We start from the raw sequence: 13812 nt of genomic DNA, 5'->3' as shown, positions 1-13812 counted from the left end.
TAGTTCGTGCTCAATTTGCAAGATTGCATTTTTGAATATTTGTCCGAGGCTCTCAATTAATAAGAACGTCGTGCACGCGTTGATATATAAAAAAGAATTTAAGTCAAGTACTTATTAAGATTTGAGAACATTGATAACTGCACAACTGTGGCGATATTTTGGGGTAGTTAACACGTAGTAACCTGAAATGAAATTGGATGGTGCACACAAAAGGAATAAAAGACGAGAACGAAAGCAAAAATACATTTATTTATTCATTTATTTATTTATTTATTATTCATCTATTTATCTATTTATTTATTTATTTATTTCTGTCTTTTATGACGAAGCTGCTGAAAACAGATGCGAGTAAAATTGTTTAGAACTTGGCTAACAAAAGCCTAGTGTCGAAAATGGTTACTGAGAAACTTTTTAGTTATATATCTATGGAATGATACTCATTATGTACCAACGAGCAATAATTAAAAAGAACACGACAGTTGCTTTAACGCAGCGGAAAAGGTGCTGCGAACATCCTTGAAACTTACAACATTATATGCTAAGATTTAAGACTCTAATATTTAGCAAATTACAAAATTAAATTATCTAAAACTAAATTTAGATTGCAAACTGAAGATAAAATATGAATATAATGGGGATTACCAGAACATTTTGCAAGTTGCTTTCGCTAACGGTATAAATATACAGACTGAGCCCGGGTTGGGGGGAGGTACTTCCCGCAAAGTTTTCAAACCTACGTTATAATTAGTTCCCTAGTTCAGACCGGTGTTAAAGACATTGTGAAGGGCTTTTGTTAATGGTCTTATCGATAATAATGAAAAAGTAGCTTCTTCTAAAAAACCTACTCACTATTTAAGAATAAAGTGCAAAAACCATAACCTATTTGAGACCAAAATGGCCAAAATCGATACCCTATTTCTGACCAAAACGGCTAAAAAACCATACCCTTTAGGGCCGCACATACCTATATAACCCTATATAGCCATATAAGGGAGTACCTCTCCGGGCCTAAACTATACAGTTGACGCTCTCGTATGCGACCATCCCGAGGATTTGGAAGGAGTAATCGTAACTGGGTGATTTTGAATGTTAATACACATACAAATGTTATTCTTGAACGTTCCTTACGCGCCAATGAAGATCATTTTGGTGCTAATGAGAGTATATTGACCATAATGAAACCAATTTGGACACAAATGAACGGATATTTTCTGTAAATGAACAGCGAAAGGTGTACTATACCTCAAAGCGACCACCTGTGAAAAGTCAGTACAAGTTGGTCTGATAATCTGGTACCTATATAAGAGAACACGGTATTTTGGTGCAGTGCTACAGATTCATATTGCCCTCATAGTCCCCCTGAACGGGTGCATGTTCATCTCCGTACTCAAATTTTTTAATGCAGTTCTGAATAATTGCAACCAGTGTTTTGCAGGGACTCCCTTATCGAGAACAAGTTCGTTAATCTCAGAGGAGGTCACGATTGTTTACCGCGGAATGGTCGCTGGCGGGAGCTTTAAATTAAGCAAAGTAAACAGGGTTTCGTAAGGGTCACGTGCTCTTAACTAGAACTGCTCGCTAACAACAGAACTTCAAGCAGAACGTAAGAAGAACTTCAATGTATGTGGGTATTGTGTTAAGCTGTTTTCAAGACTGAATTATTTCGAACTGCGTTAAATCGATAGTCACTAGAAGATGGCTTCGTCCCTGACTTTGTCTCTCACTGCATTGTCAACATTGACATAGGTGGCGTCTGTAAACGACTGAAGGTTTATATAACCCTGAAATGGATAGAAATAGTACAATAGGTATTGAAATTCTTTTTGGTTTGAAAACAACCCGCTCTTTCAGTTCGACGGAATACATTTCAGCAAAAATTACACACACATGCATGTGTTTGCACTAGCTATGTACTCGACTATAAAGAGACTCCATTTATAGAATCCCATGGAATCCCCGAAACTTTTATACTCCGAAATAACAAAAATAACAAATAACAACGTTGCTATAATAACACGATTTAAATTTCGCAGGAGATGTCACTAAGAAACTAGCCAGTCACTAAGAGACTGTCTGAAGGCTGTCAACAGTAAAGAACCATTTTACATTTTAAAAGTCAAATTTTAGTTAACTGTTCTGGAATAAAGTTATACAGATTTCCACCATACCGTTTGCTGCTTTTCCAGTTTTTCCAGTGTTTCTTGCAAAGCCTTGAAAGTGGGTCTCTTTAGAGGATCTTCGTTCCAGCATGACGAGATAACTGCATGCCTGCAACAAGGAAATGAGACAAACAGCGTTCAGTTGCACACTCACCCTCTTTTACTTTAACAGTCATCTAAAAATGCCGTGGAATGAATTGAATAGAGCGTATGTGTGATGAGTTTGTTTTCACTAGCGCATAATCGTAAGCTTAAGTAATATGGGTAGACACTAGTAATTAAAGGTGTTGCGCCGGTTTTGCTATAGGCGAATCTTTGCTGACGTCATTGTTTACATTTTCCTCATTAGCATACGACTTGACTCGTAGAAGCCGTGGCTGTATATATGAACTAAATGCAAAAGTTGAAAAAGGTGATTAGCATACGACTTGACTCGTAGAAGCCGTGGCTGTATATATGAACTAAATGCAAAAGTTGAAAAAGGTGATTAAGTTGAGCAATTTGTGCAATTTTCAGCTCTTTGCTAGCAATATCGAAGGAAATATCAGCCATCAAAAATTGCGAAATTGCTGTGTGGCAAAGAAGTTAGTGAGCCATACATTTCTCTGTAAAATTTCGAGTTTTTAGAAGAGAATTTCTCCGAAACCATTCCGTGTATTGGGCTCAAATTTTCAGAGATAACTGAAACTGTTATGCCCTTTCAATATTCAGAGTTTTTCTTTCATTAGCGTCATCAGATAGCGATAAGCATATGTTAATGAGGCAAAAAATGTAAACAAAGATTCGCCTATATAAAAAAGTTTCCTAACCAAGGTTCTAACTATCAATATCTTACCGCTACTGCGTATGTTATTTATGGTTAGAGCGGTTTTCATATGATCATGAGTGTCGCAAAGCAATTGGTTTTGCATTAACTACGCTACACGATTGGCTTAAAATACTCCCGCCACTTTTTCGTCTAACCAGAGGTAAAAGCAAAACCAATCGTGACTCACTCGCACGGTTTATCCCGCGCTTTGTGTCAACTTCATGTAATTAGTTCGAGTTTTGATTGGTTCGCTGTATTGCCTATGTCCTTTGTGATTGGCTAGAGTGATTACTTTGGTTTTGGTTCTGCAGCATTCAATTGAAAACAGCTCTATGCTTATGCACTATAATGAAACCAGTCTCAATTAACGTTATTAACCTTGAAGCCAGTGTTATCTGAATATAATATTTTGATGGTTTCAAGAGTTTTTAGATTTGTAGGGCAAAACAATTGCTGGATGGTTATTAGCTATGTACTTACAGCTCCTTATCGACGTGTTTTGGACGTCGCATTCTGAATCCTTTTCCAAGTAAATAAACAACGTCGCGTGTTTTAATCCCCGCATATGGTTCACCACCTTAAAGAAAAGCACAAATTTTCTCCAAAACGTTCGTTTTCGCCATAAATCGGTCCAATTGACCATTCTTAGCCTCTAACGAGCAAAATTTGGCTCGATGAAGGAATTCATACATTTTTGGTTAACAGGAAAACGCGAAAACAAAGTTGTTAGTGTGCTAAACGTAAAATGTGAAATTAAAACCCACGGGTTGCTCGAGAACCTTGTCTGTAAGACTGCTGGCAGTCTGTTTTTTTCTCGAAATTCAGCAGGGGTTATGGGGAATGACGTTTTAGCGTAAAAGAGAATGGGACGAGACATGGGCACGTCTCGCCTTCTTCCCCACTCGGCCACCGCCATACTGCCCTTTTGCGTTCGTGATGACTCAACACTCGTCTGAGTGACCCTAAGAGAAAAAACCGGCTGCCAGCAGACTACTTGTCTATTTGAGTGCCGTTTTTTTTCACAACATTCACCATCAGGGAAATGTAACAAACTTATTTGTTCACTTTTGAAGACATTCTTAAGAAAACAAGAAACAGTCTTGCTGTACTCTGCATGCCTCCGTATCGCTTTAACTGACACTTTCAGATAACGAGATCGTCGAGTTTTGCAATAAAAAAAAATAAAGATTAACTCAAAACTAGCTTTTTTAATATGGAAATCAGTGCAGCCAAGTACACTCATTGTCTCTGTGATAAAACGAAGCTAGCTGAAAGACAACAAGCTACAATGTTTTAGTCAAGCTTACCCAGAGTGAAAATTTCGTACATGACAACTCCATAACTCCACCTATAAGGAAAGATTCCATAATAAGTCAAATTATTACAAGTAAATATATGAAAGATCATATATTTGAACTGCGGAGAAAGATATGAAGACTGCATTGGTATTGCAGAGGTCATGGGTTTAACTCCCGTTCAGACCTGAATTTTTTCAGGCTTTAATTTCACAATTGCTTAAGTTGTGTGCATAACTGCGATGATCAATCATGTCTTCAAGTCAAATTATTCTTGCATTTTAATTGGTTCTTACTTATGATCTATCTAAAAAGGGATAAGAACATCAGTGCTAAAGGCTTCTGTCCCACTTGTGAGTTCTTACACAGTTTGGCGTCATCGGTGATCTTTTCAGTAAACGCACAAACGCACGGCAACATTGAATTTATCTTTTAAATTGACTATAATAAGGTACTGTAGCAACAACAACAGCTGTGTCGGGTATGCTACAGACGACACCTCAATGATAAGAGCTGTAGCTAGGGTAACTACAATCAGGCAGCAACGATAGCAACAGCAGCCGCTGCCGAATCAACAGTAGCCGCCGTAGGAGCAACAGCGACACCTTCGGTGAAATCGAAAATTATAACAGCTGCAGTAGCAACAGCAGCGCGGAATGGTTATGCGATAGGTCTAATAGTAACAGCCATAACGGAGTAGTAAAATACTGATTTTTCACTCACACGTCGCTTTGAGTTGTGAAGACGCCATACAGAAGTGCCTCATACGCTGTCCACTTTGCTGGCACCCGACCCTCAGGAGAGAAAGAAACAAACATTTACTGTAGAACTCTGCAGCAGAACGCAAACTCATGGCACTCGGTTTCGTTTGTCCGGTCCGAAGGATCAACTTGTCTCACATTCAGGTTAGAAACGCCGGGGGCAGGATAGAAGAAAGAACATTATCTCCAGGTTTACTTGCACACATTTTTCTTTCTGGGTGGAGAGAGGCACTGTGAAAGTAAGGTGTCTTCTAAGAACACAACGCAATGTCCCAGGGCAGGGCTCGAATCCGGACCGCTCGATCTGGAGACGAGCACACTAACCATGATGGCATTGCGCCTCCACGATTTTAAATACCCACGTGTTACAAGAAGTCTAATTCGTAGACGCCTTTAAACATCTATTGACATTTACACCCAGTTGGAAGTTAACCGGCAAACAAAATAATTTTAAATCTTACTTACCCCAGCTGTCATTGTATACATGTCATTTTCGTGCACTTCTCTGGCCAGGCCAAAATCTGTAATTTTACAAACATTTCCAGCTGCTACCAACACATTGCGTGCAGCCAAATCACGGTGGATCACCTTAGAATTCATAAACAAAAAGAAAAAAATCACTTTATTGAGGTGTCGAAATTTTTAGCACTGCTGTACTAGTTGGGGACAATGAAAGAGGCAAACAAATATTGTAAATTGAACAGAAACTTGTTCAAAATCCTAATTGGAGGCAGGCTGACCATTTGGTAATTTACAAAGCGTGAAGGAGTTGAAGCTGGGATCATCAAACACAAATCCATCTTGTGGCAGGGAGGAGGGTTTGATCTCGGAACATCTGGATCGCAATTCCACGCGCCCTAACGATATAGGAATGGCTAATGTGGAAATAGATAGAGACAAGATCTGGTGGAACTCATTCACCCTCTTGTCGGCGAACGATGAAATTTAGATGCGATTTCCCCTCATTTTGTCCTATGTAATTTTCTTTCGCTCTCTTTACCTTATTTTCGGCGAGAAAATTCATTCCATCAGCAATCTGCCAGGCGAACATTATCATCTTCTTTGCCGTAACTCTGGTGAGCTTGCCAGTTGTCTTGTAATATGTGTCAGGGAGACCTCGGCTTTTTAGTAGATAACCAAGCAGATCACCATGACAAGCAAACTCCACAATTACCAGGAGATTAGCTGTCATAACGGAGAGAAACACATTGTGTAGTTCCAGTAAATATCTATACCTCACCCACGGAAGGGATTTTTTCTAAGACCCCTAGCACCACCCCTCTGGAAATTCCAATTAAGTTTCACACATTTCTTAAAATGTTTTGGTCTTACTGATCCCCCCCACCACCAGGGCTGTTACTGGAACTGCACATTTGAATCGGGTTTGTTTTCAAAATGCTAGTTATCTCTTCATGTAAATACGCTGCTTATCGTCTCCATGCACCTCACAATGCTTGACTACTGCAATATACGAGTTATTGACCAAGCGTGAGGTCTTAGATGTCTTAGATGGCCGGATCAGTTGCTAATTTATTGTTTTGTGTGTTCACGGCCCTCGACTGCGTCTCCAGATCCTTAAATACGCAATAAACAGAGCGAGCCTAATATTCAGCCGTTTTGACCGAATAGACTTGGTCGGCAAATGATTTATCAACTGAGGTTAAATACATCATTGTTCTTGTGGGACACAACGGGCAATTTTAATTTCTTAATTTTAATTTTTTTTAATCACTGGATGAAATACCTGATGTAGTGACGCAGCCTAGAAGCCTGACCACGTGTCGATGCGGAGGTAGCTTTTTCATGATTGACAGTTCTGACAGAAGGTCATGTCGATCGGATTCTGAAGCGTGTTCTAAAAGGAGAGGATAAATCAGACAACAGCCTACTGTATCGACTAGCTTATTGAAACTTTAGCATTGTAGGGACTTAATGGATAGTTTCATTACAAATTTAACCCCACGCGTATAATCTGAAGTAGTGTAATTTATTCATTTCAATTAATGATCCTCTTTTCCTTCTAGAAGAGGCTCTTTTCCTGGTATTCGCTGACGGGAGAAAAGCGAACACCAGGAAAAGAGCCTCTGCTAGCAAGGAACGATTCTCTGTTTTTAATAAAACTTTTTTTCTGGTAAAAACAATCTGGTTCTTTTGCGTGGCTACCAAATTATACACAATTTTAAAGGAGTGACGTCGTCCTTACTGTGAGGGTTACTCCAGGTATTCCAGTTTTCCCGCTTCCATTAATACCAACATTCCTAAATTTCCAATTCGATCGCTACCCTCGCTAAATACACCTTGACAAAGTCCATTATCCTCTCATCAGAAAACGTTTCATCGCTCACAAACCTTTGAGCATTTTAATTGCCACCATTGTCCAGCCAACATTACCAGCAATCTCAAAAGCAAGTCCTTTGACAACTTGTCCGAATGCTCCCTGGCCAAACACCTCACGGACCTGAAGTCTTTGTTTTGGAAACTCCCAAGAGTGTGACCGAAGGGCCCTGGGCGATAGTGGTGGTGCAGGCTCAGTTTCTTTGAGGGAATTAGAATCTGTGGACTTGCTGTTGTCATTTCCGGTGCACTATTTGTTGAAGAACAAAACAATGTAACGTGAAATAATATTCTCGTAGATAATTTTTAATCTTCTCTCTGCTTGATATTGCGCAGATAGACTAAAACACTCAATTAAAACCTTTACCTTAATAGCTCTGAACATCCTGACCTCTTCCTGTGGTGATTTATACGTCACTACAACTTCTTTTGGCCTTTATAAAAATTTTAATAACCAGTTAAAATGCTGCTCAAAAAGTAATTTACAGAAGGTTTTCGGTTAGCATTATACAACAAAGCAATGAAAAAGTTTACAAGAGCGCCTGCCAAAGTGCCTTCAAGTTATATACTTAACAATTATTTTAGACTAACATAAACTTACTTTCCTCGACGTTTTCTCCCTGTGGAATAGCAACAAGAGGAAGGTATAAATTTCCTAAAAAATACCTTGGACTCATAATTAACTACTTGCAAGAGGTTATTTTCTCAGATTGTTGTTAATACCCCATCATACCTAGAGAAAAAAATCAGGGATGAGAAATTTAGAGAAGAGTCGAGTCGAGTAGAGTAGAGTAGAGTAAAGTAGAGTAGAGTAGAGTAGAGTAGAGTAGAGTAGAGTAGAGTAGAGTAGAGTAGAGTAGAGTAGAGTAGAGTAAAGTAGAGTAGAGTAGAGTAGAGTAGAGTAGAGTAGAGTAGAGTTGAGTTGAGCTGAGCTGAGTTGAGTTGAGTAGAGTAGAGTAGAGTAGAGTAGAGTAGAGCAGAGTAGAGTAGAGTAGAGTTGAGTTGAGTAGAGTTGAGTAGAGTAGAGTAGAGTGGAGTAGAGTTGAGTTGATTTGAGTAGAGAAGAGTAGAGGAGAGTTTGCTTGCTTTACTCGGGTGCGTTTCCTTTTTTCTCTCTGAAGATTAATGTAGCGTAGAATTTGAGACAATTTTATCACTTTACCTTGTTGGTCTTTTGGTTTCCATATTTTGCAGTAAAACGTGATAATGATAATGATGATCACAATCGCTGACGTCACCGCTGAAATTAGGGCAATCTTGGTAGCTTTCTTCAAATTAGTGGAATCATCTTTATCCGACTTCTTTGTCATACCGACGGTCACTGCATTAACAAAAAGGCATTTTTAAAGCGGTGTTAAAACTGAGAAAAGGCGAGTCTTACTGGTTAAGCTAGGACTCAAAGCTGATTCGTTTCAATCCTGCATCTATAAACACCAGTAAATCCGGGAGGGGAGGGTGGGGAGGGGAGGGGAAATGTCGGAGAACCACAGGGCATAACGTATTTATAAAAATATATTTAACCATGGTTATGACGGTTAACTGTAATATAATTGTTGAGGGAGGGAGCTTAGAGGGTAGGGGACATGTTCCGTATCCTTGTGAAAATGTTAAACTACAAAGCTCAATGAAAAGTCCACTGCTACTGTTAGACTAATGATCAGGGATTACAATTTCAAGTCAATTACCTTTCAGTGAAGGAGACCCGCGGTCGCTCTCGCTATTCCGTGTCTCAGATGTTGGCATGCCAGTTAATACCATTGAACCTTAATACAAACAAAACAGAATAAAAAAGTGCGGAAGACTGTCAATAATGAATACAGTTTAAGGATTAGATGGTTTGCAAAAAGACAAGTTGGTCATTCTCATAAATACGTTGCATCCTTCAAAGAAAATATGCAATGGTATTTTTAAGAACTTTTAATTACCTGGGACCTCAAGGTAGGTGGAGGTAAAGACAAGGATCGCTTTGTACGGCTCTAAGTATTCTTCAAAACAAATCACCAGGTAATATTCTCTCTCGTCTTCAAAGGAGACATTGGTCATAATAAATGAAAATAACAAATCTCTCAGGTTTCCAACCCAGGTTATCCGTTCCTCGTGTGCCAAATGTTCATCATTCTGAAATGGATGGAAGTTCGTTTTATTTTCTGCTTGTGCTACGAACAGTTCCACAAAACGTTGATCTTTTTGTTTCCAAATAGCGAGAGAAGCCCTGATTGCTGTCAAATTCTTTAAAGATGCCGAGTCGTTATTCTGGAAATTCCATTTGAAGTTGACACTTTCTCCGAACGGAGCAGATCGTGCTGTTTTGCTGGTAAGTCCTTTATAACTTGCTTTTTCTAAAATAGAAAGCGAATAGGATTGAGAGAAATCCCTGAAAAAACGTGGTGACTTAGAGATCCAACCAGTTAAAGACCTTAAAGTAAGTAGCAAACTTCCAAGCTATTGCCAAAAGGAAATAGCTCCCGTCGCAAGCGCTCATCAACTACAAAATCCAAAAGCGACTTAAGCTTATCTACTTCTTTAACGTACTTCTGCAGTCATTATAGATCAATATTTACGTGTAATATGTAAATTATCGTGTTTATTACCTGCTACTTTCACTCTCAAATAAGACTTGCGATGCACAACGGTGACAGAGTCATTTTCAGGGATAACCAGTCTTAATCTGATTCGATACAACAAGTCGTCTGAACGTCTCACATCATAAATCACAAATGACAATTTTCCCTGGCTCGCATCGCCTGTCCACTGGATTCGCCCTCTATCTTGCATCGGAGTTACCTGTATATTTCCAACAAGGTTCCGTTTCAAGGCTAGAAGAGGCCACCTTGAGGCTTCTGAATCTAAGAAGAGCGACCAGTAAACTTTGTCTAATGTGTGATTGGCTTGGGTGTGGCAGACCCATGCCAGGGTTACATTAGAGTCCAAAGCTGTTATTATAGACGATGAGCCAAACAGTGGTTTGACTTTGTAACGTGGAATAAACAGACCTGAAAAGCAAAGGACGACATGTGCTCTCATATAAAATTAAATGAGACGCAAATAAGATGTATAAAATTCCTAGCATGTAGCCTTTACAACCGTGTGTTCCATCCCAATGGATAGTAGAAAGCTAATTAAGTCAGGCTATAAAGTGCAAGCACATGGCCGCTGCCTGATGTTTCCGGTAGCATGAACTCGGCCGGGCGTTTCAGTAGAAAGTCTGCCCCTCTCAATTTCTAATTTTTGAGGCAAAAACGCTAGAAACGAGGTTAGGCACCGGCTAAAACTATTTATTTACTGCTTCGAATTCTCAAAGATGGACCTATAGAGACCTGTGCACGGTGTTGCCTTGAGAGTGAAAATTATTTTTGTGTATATGCTTGTTTTCATTCACGTAGATCCCGCTCGATTTCATTAGATTTGACACATGTGTATAAGAAGTTTCCGTCATTGTTTTGGAATTTTGAGACCTCACAGTTCAGGAAAGAACTGTCTCTTAGGAATCAATAATTTCCGTTGTAGATAAAAAGCGGAAATTTAATTATTTATTTTTTTCAAGAAAAAAAAAATACATTAACAGCAATAAGTTATAAGAAACTGTACGGACACGAGCGATGGGTCAAAATCGAGCCGTGATTTATGTTGCTTTCTGGAAGGTGGTGGGTTTAGTGATAAATAGAAGATAACGGTACAAAAATATGAAGTTTATCTTGGAGTGAAAATCAGGAGGATTGTATCGATCGCCCTTAAAAGATAACACTAAATGTTCAGTATCGGAAAGGATCGAAAAGGAAGAGATATATATGAAACGCACGGAAGTTACTGTAAGCTATTGTTCAGAAATTATCCCGGAATCTGTTTTCGCGAAAAGACGTCAGTAGACATGTGTGCATCGATAACTCATACTTACACGCAAGATCATGCGCTCTGGTTTTAAGCTGTTATTTACGTTGTCAGCCAAAGATGTTCGCTTGGAAAGTTAAAAAAGATATGGCCATGTAAAACTTTTAACAAAAGAAACGAGTTCCTCTAGTTGCTCAACAATGAGCACTTCGTCTGAGCTAGAGTCGCTTCTCGGAAACTTTAGCCGTGTAATGCATTTGAAACAATTGAAATGACATAGAATTAGGTCTCCAAATGGTGGCCAAAACAAATACGAAAACAGCACACAAAGACTTTGGGAAGTAATCACTTTTGAGGATACCAAGAAACTGGTTTGTCCACAGTGCACCCTTTTCCCTAGAATTCGTTTTCTCAGAATACACTTAAGTCTTTTAAAATACCTGAACAAGCCCTAAATTTGCTACAGCCTTTTTCGGACTTGAATTTACTTAGCTTTTTTCCATTGAAGTCGCTTGGACTCCCTTATATTTAAGCCCGTTGGACAAACAACTGTTTCCACGACATTTCCGGCTATTGCTTGCTTAGAGACTTGAATATTTGCTATCGAAAACACTGTCATTGGGTGTGTTTCTCAATGGTATTTCCTGTTCACGTCGAAAGCAAGGAACCAAGATATCGCCTAAAGACAGAGCAGGAAACAGTAGAAAATGTACCTCACCGCTATGAACCGACGAGTTCATGTTTTTTGGGGGTTGTCTACCAGTTTTGCAACAAAGCATAGTTTTGTTTGGAAACATCTACTTAGTACCAAAACTATAAACAACGGCGCGCAAGAACAAGTAATTAATGGCGAACTCTCTCACTTAAAGCTATTAACACTGGTCAATGGCGAAAACCAAAACAACAATCATAACAAAAGGTGTTTCATAATTCTGCCGACATTTGTCAAAGTAGATAAGTTATTTTCAAAAAGGGGTTTTAACAACCAATACCTTGTATTCATGATTGAAGTCCAAATTAGCTCAAGGAGCCCGAAAAACGGCCGATAACGGTCCGTGTTAAAGCACTATAACAGGAAGTCTACGCAAAACGAAAGCAGGCTCCGCGTAAACTATCTTGTAAACAACAGATTACTATATTGCTGGAAATCACGGGGTTCCCTTGTACTCAGTTATTTCTCATTATAGTTGTTTTCTTTGCTAAATTTATACAGGTTGAATCGGCTGAACTTACACCTTGGTTAAAATATTTCTTTTCTAGGAATGAGGTATTTTTCATACGATCGATTCACAGAATACACTCATTTCGCTTTAGTACGCCCGAGTTGTTTCGAACAAAGCCGAACAGTTAAGCAACTGATCCTACAAACCAAAACTGTTTCGCAACGTTTACCTCCGTCTAGCTTCGTGATCATCAATTTCTGTCAAGTATAGGATTATCGACGAGCTATTGTAATTTTGTGCTATTAGTAACAAGCCCTTTTCAAAACTAATCATCCGAGAACTGACAGAGCTTAGTCAGATAATGAGGCACATCGGACCCGTATTAAGCATGCAATAACGAATTCCATAACTTCATCTTTTCACAACAGAGAAAGTTGTTTACTTACCGGGACATTCAACAAATGCTGCACGAAAAAACATACAAGAAAAGACACAAGTAAGAGCCCACAGCATGTCTACGTTAACGCTTTTGTTGGTTACGCCTTCTGTGTTATGTGGCTCAATGAATAAGGTTAGGTTTATATAGAAAGAGAAATATAGTACCCATACCCTCACGACCACCATGCATATATAATTGATTGCCCTCAGGCATTTTGAATTTGTACCTGAAACCACCGGATACTCGTGGCTGTCAGTTGTTCAAATTAGAAACTGAAAAGAGTAAATGGATCAATAAATATAAATAGAAATGACAAAGAGAGTTACAGAGTTTTTACAGAACTGCAGGAAATCATTCGATCGCTATCAATAATGGGTGGAGTGGTCGAATGGTATGTAGTCTATAAACAGTTGTTGTTACAGTTATCAATGATTTCACATAAAAACGAGCAAAATGATCAATAATTTATTTTGCTCTGTATTGACCCGTTCACCCGGGCGGTTTGTATTCCTTTTTTAACAAAAATTTGAATATTTGACCGTAGACTTAACCGTAACAGCTATTCTGAGAAAATAGGGATTGCCTTGTTTGTTATTCGTTTTATTGTACTGAGTCCATGGAAACCTGCCGGAATTTTTTCACGTTGTTACAGAGCAATTCAGACCTAGGAAAGGCTGCAATGTTTCTTGCCCAAGGCCGTGTGTTAACAAAGTAGCTAATTAAATTATAGTTGGAAATAATGCATTCTCAGGAAGCAAGAAACGAAAAATCTCAAAAAACTTCCAAAGAGTTGTCAACAATAAGAAATATTACGAATTTTGAGAAATTTACTCGCTCAAACCTACTTTCAAGTTTGTTTCAATATGGCAGAAAAATTAGAAGCTGTGTTGGGACGCCAATAGACCAATTTCGATATATTAAAATTCAGTCTAAAACAATAGACCTCAGTACGAGGCTCTGGGGAATAAATACAAAGATTGTGGGGTTTATTCCCCAGAGCCTCGTGCTGAGGTCTATTGTGTTAG

General features: G+C 38.9%; 1 protein-coding gene across 1 annotated transcript; it reads right to left on the bottom strand.

The window, feature by feature from the left end:
- Positions 1 to 230: 230 nt before the first annotated feature.
- On the bottom strand, positions 231 to 12915 carry LOC110069481 (uncharacterized). Its single transcript, XM_089293900.1, has 16 exons — positions 12795 to 12915; positions 9949 to 10350; positions 9283 to 9696; positions 9043 to 9120; positions 8520 to 8678; positions 7959 to 7977; positions 7725 to 7791; positions 7373 to 7607; positions 6768 to 6878; positions 6024 to 6208; positions 5489 to 5611; positions 4986 to 5056; positions 4275 to 4315; positions 3448 to 3544; positions 2169 to 2268; positions 231 to 1781 (listed from the first exon to the last, which is right to left on the bottom strand). Exons 1-16 carry the CDS (start codon positions 12859 to 12861, stop codon positions 1689 to 1691), a joined length of 2262 nt encoding a protein of 753 aa, XP_089150026.1. The 5' UTR covers positions 12862 to 12915; the 3' UTR covers positions 231 to 1688.
- Between the last annotated feature and the right edge of the window lie 897 nt (positions 12916 to 13812).

Source organism: Orbicella faveolata, unplaced genomic scaffold (genome assembly GCF_042242905.1).
Source record: "Orbicella faveolata isolate gen_17 unplaced genomic scaffold, um_ofav_v1 contig_25, whole genome shotgun sequence".
In the NCBI taxonomy this organism is placed as follows: Eukaryota; Metazoa; Cnidaria; class Anthozoa; order Scleractinia; family Merulinidae; genus Orbicella; species Orbicella faveolata.
Note: the sequence above shows the minus strand (reverse complement) of the source record. Positions and strands in the feature narration are given on the sequence as shown.

Bases quoted from the DNA above. Each gene is read 5' to 3' on its own strand.
- LOC110069481 (XM_089293900.1), bottom strand. From the start codon at position 12,861: ATGCTGTGGGCTCTTACTTGTGTCTTTTCTTGTATGTTTTTTCGTGCA. The intron at 8,679-9,042 runs GTAATTGACTTG...TTGTTAATGCAG, and splicing joins CGGGTCTCCTTCACTGAAAG to TGACCGTCGGTATGACAAAG. The intron at 6,209-6,767 runs GTATTTCATCCA...CCGTTATGACAG, and splicing joins AGGCTGCGTCACTACATCAG to CTAATCTCCTGGTAATTGTG.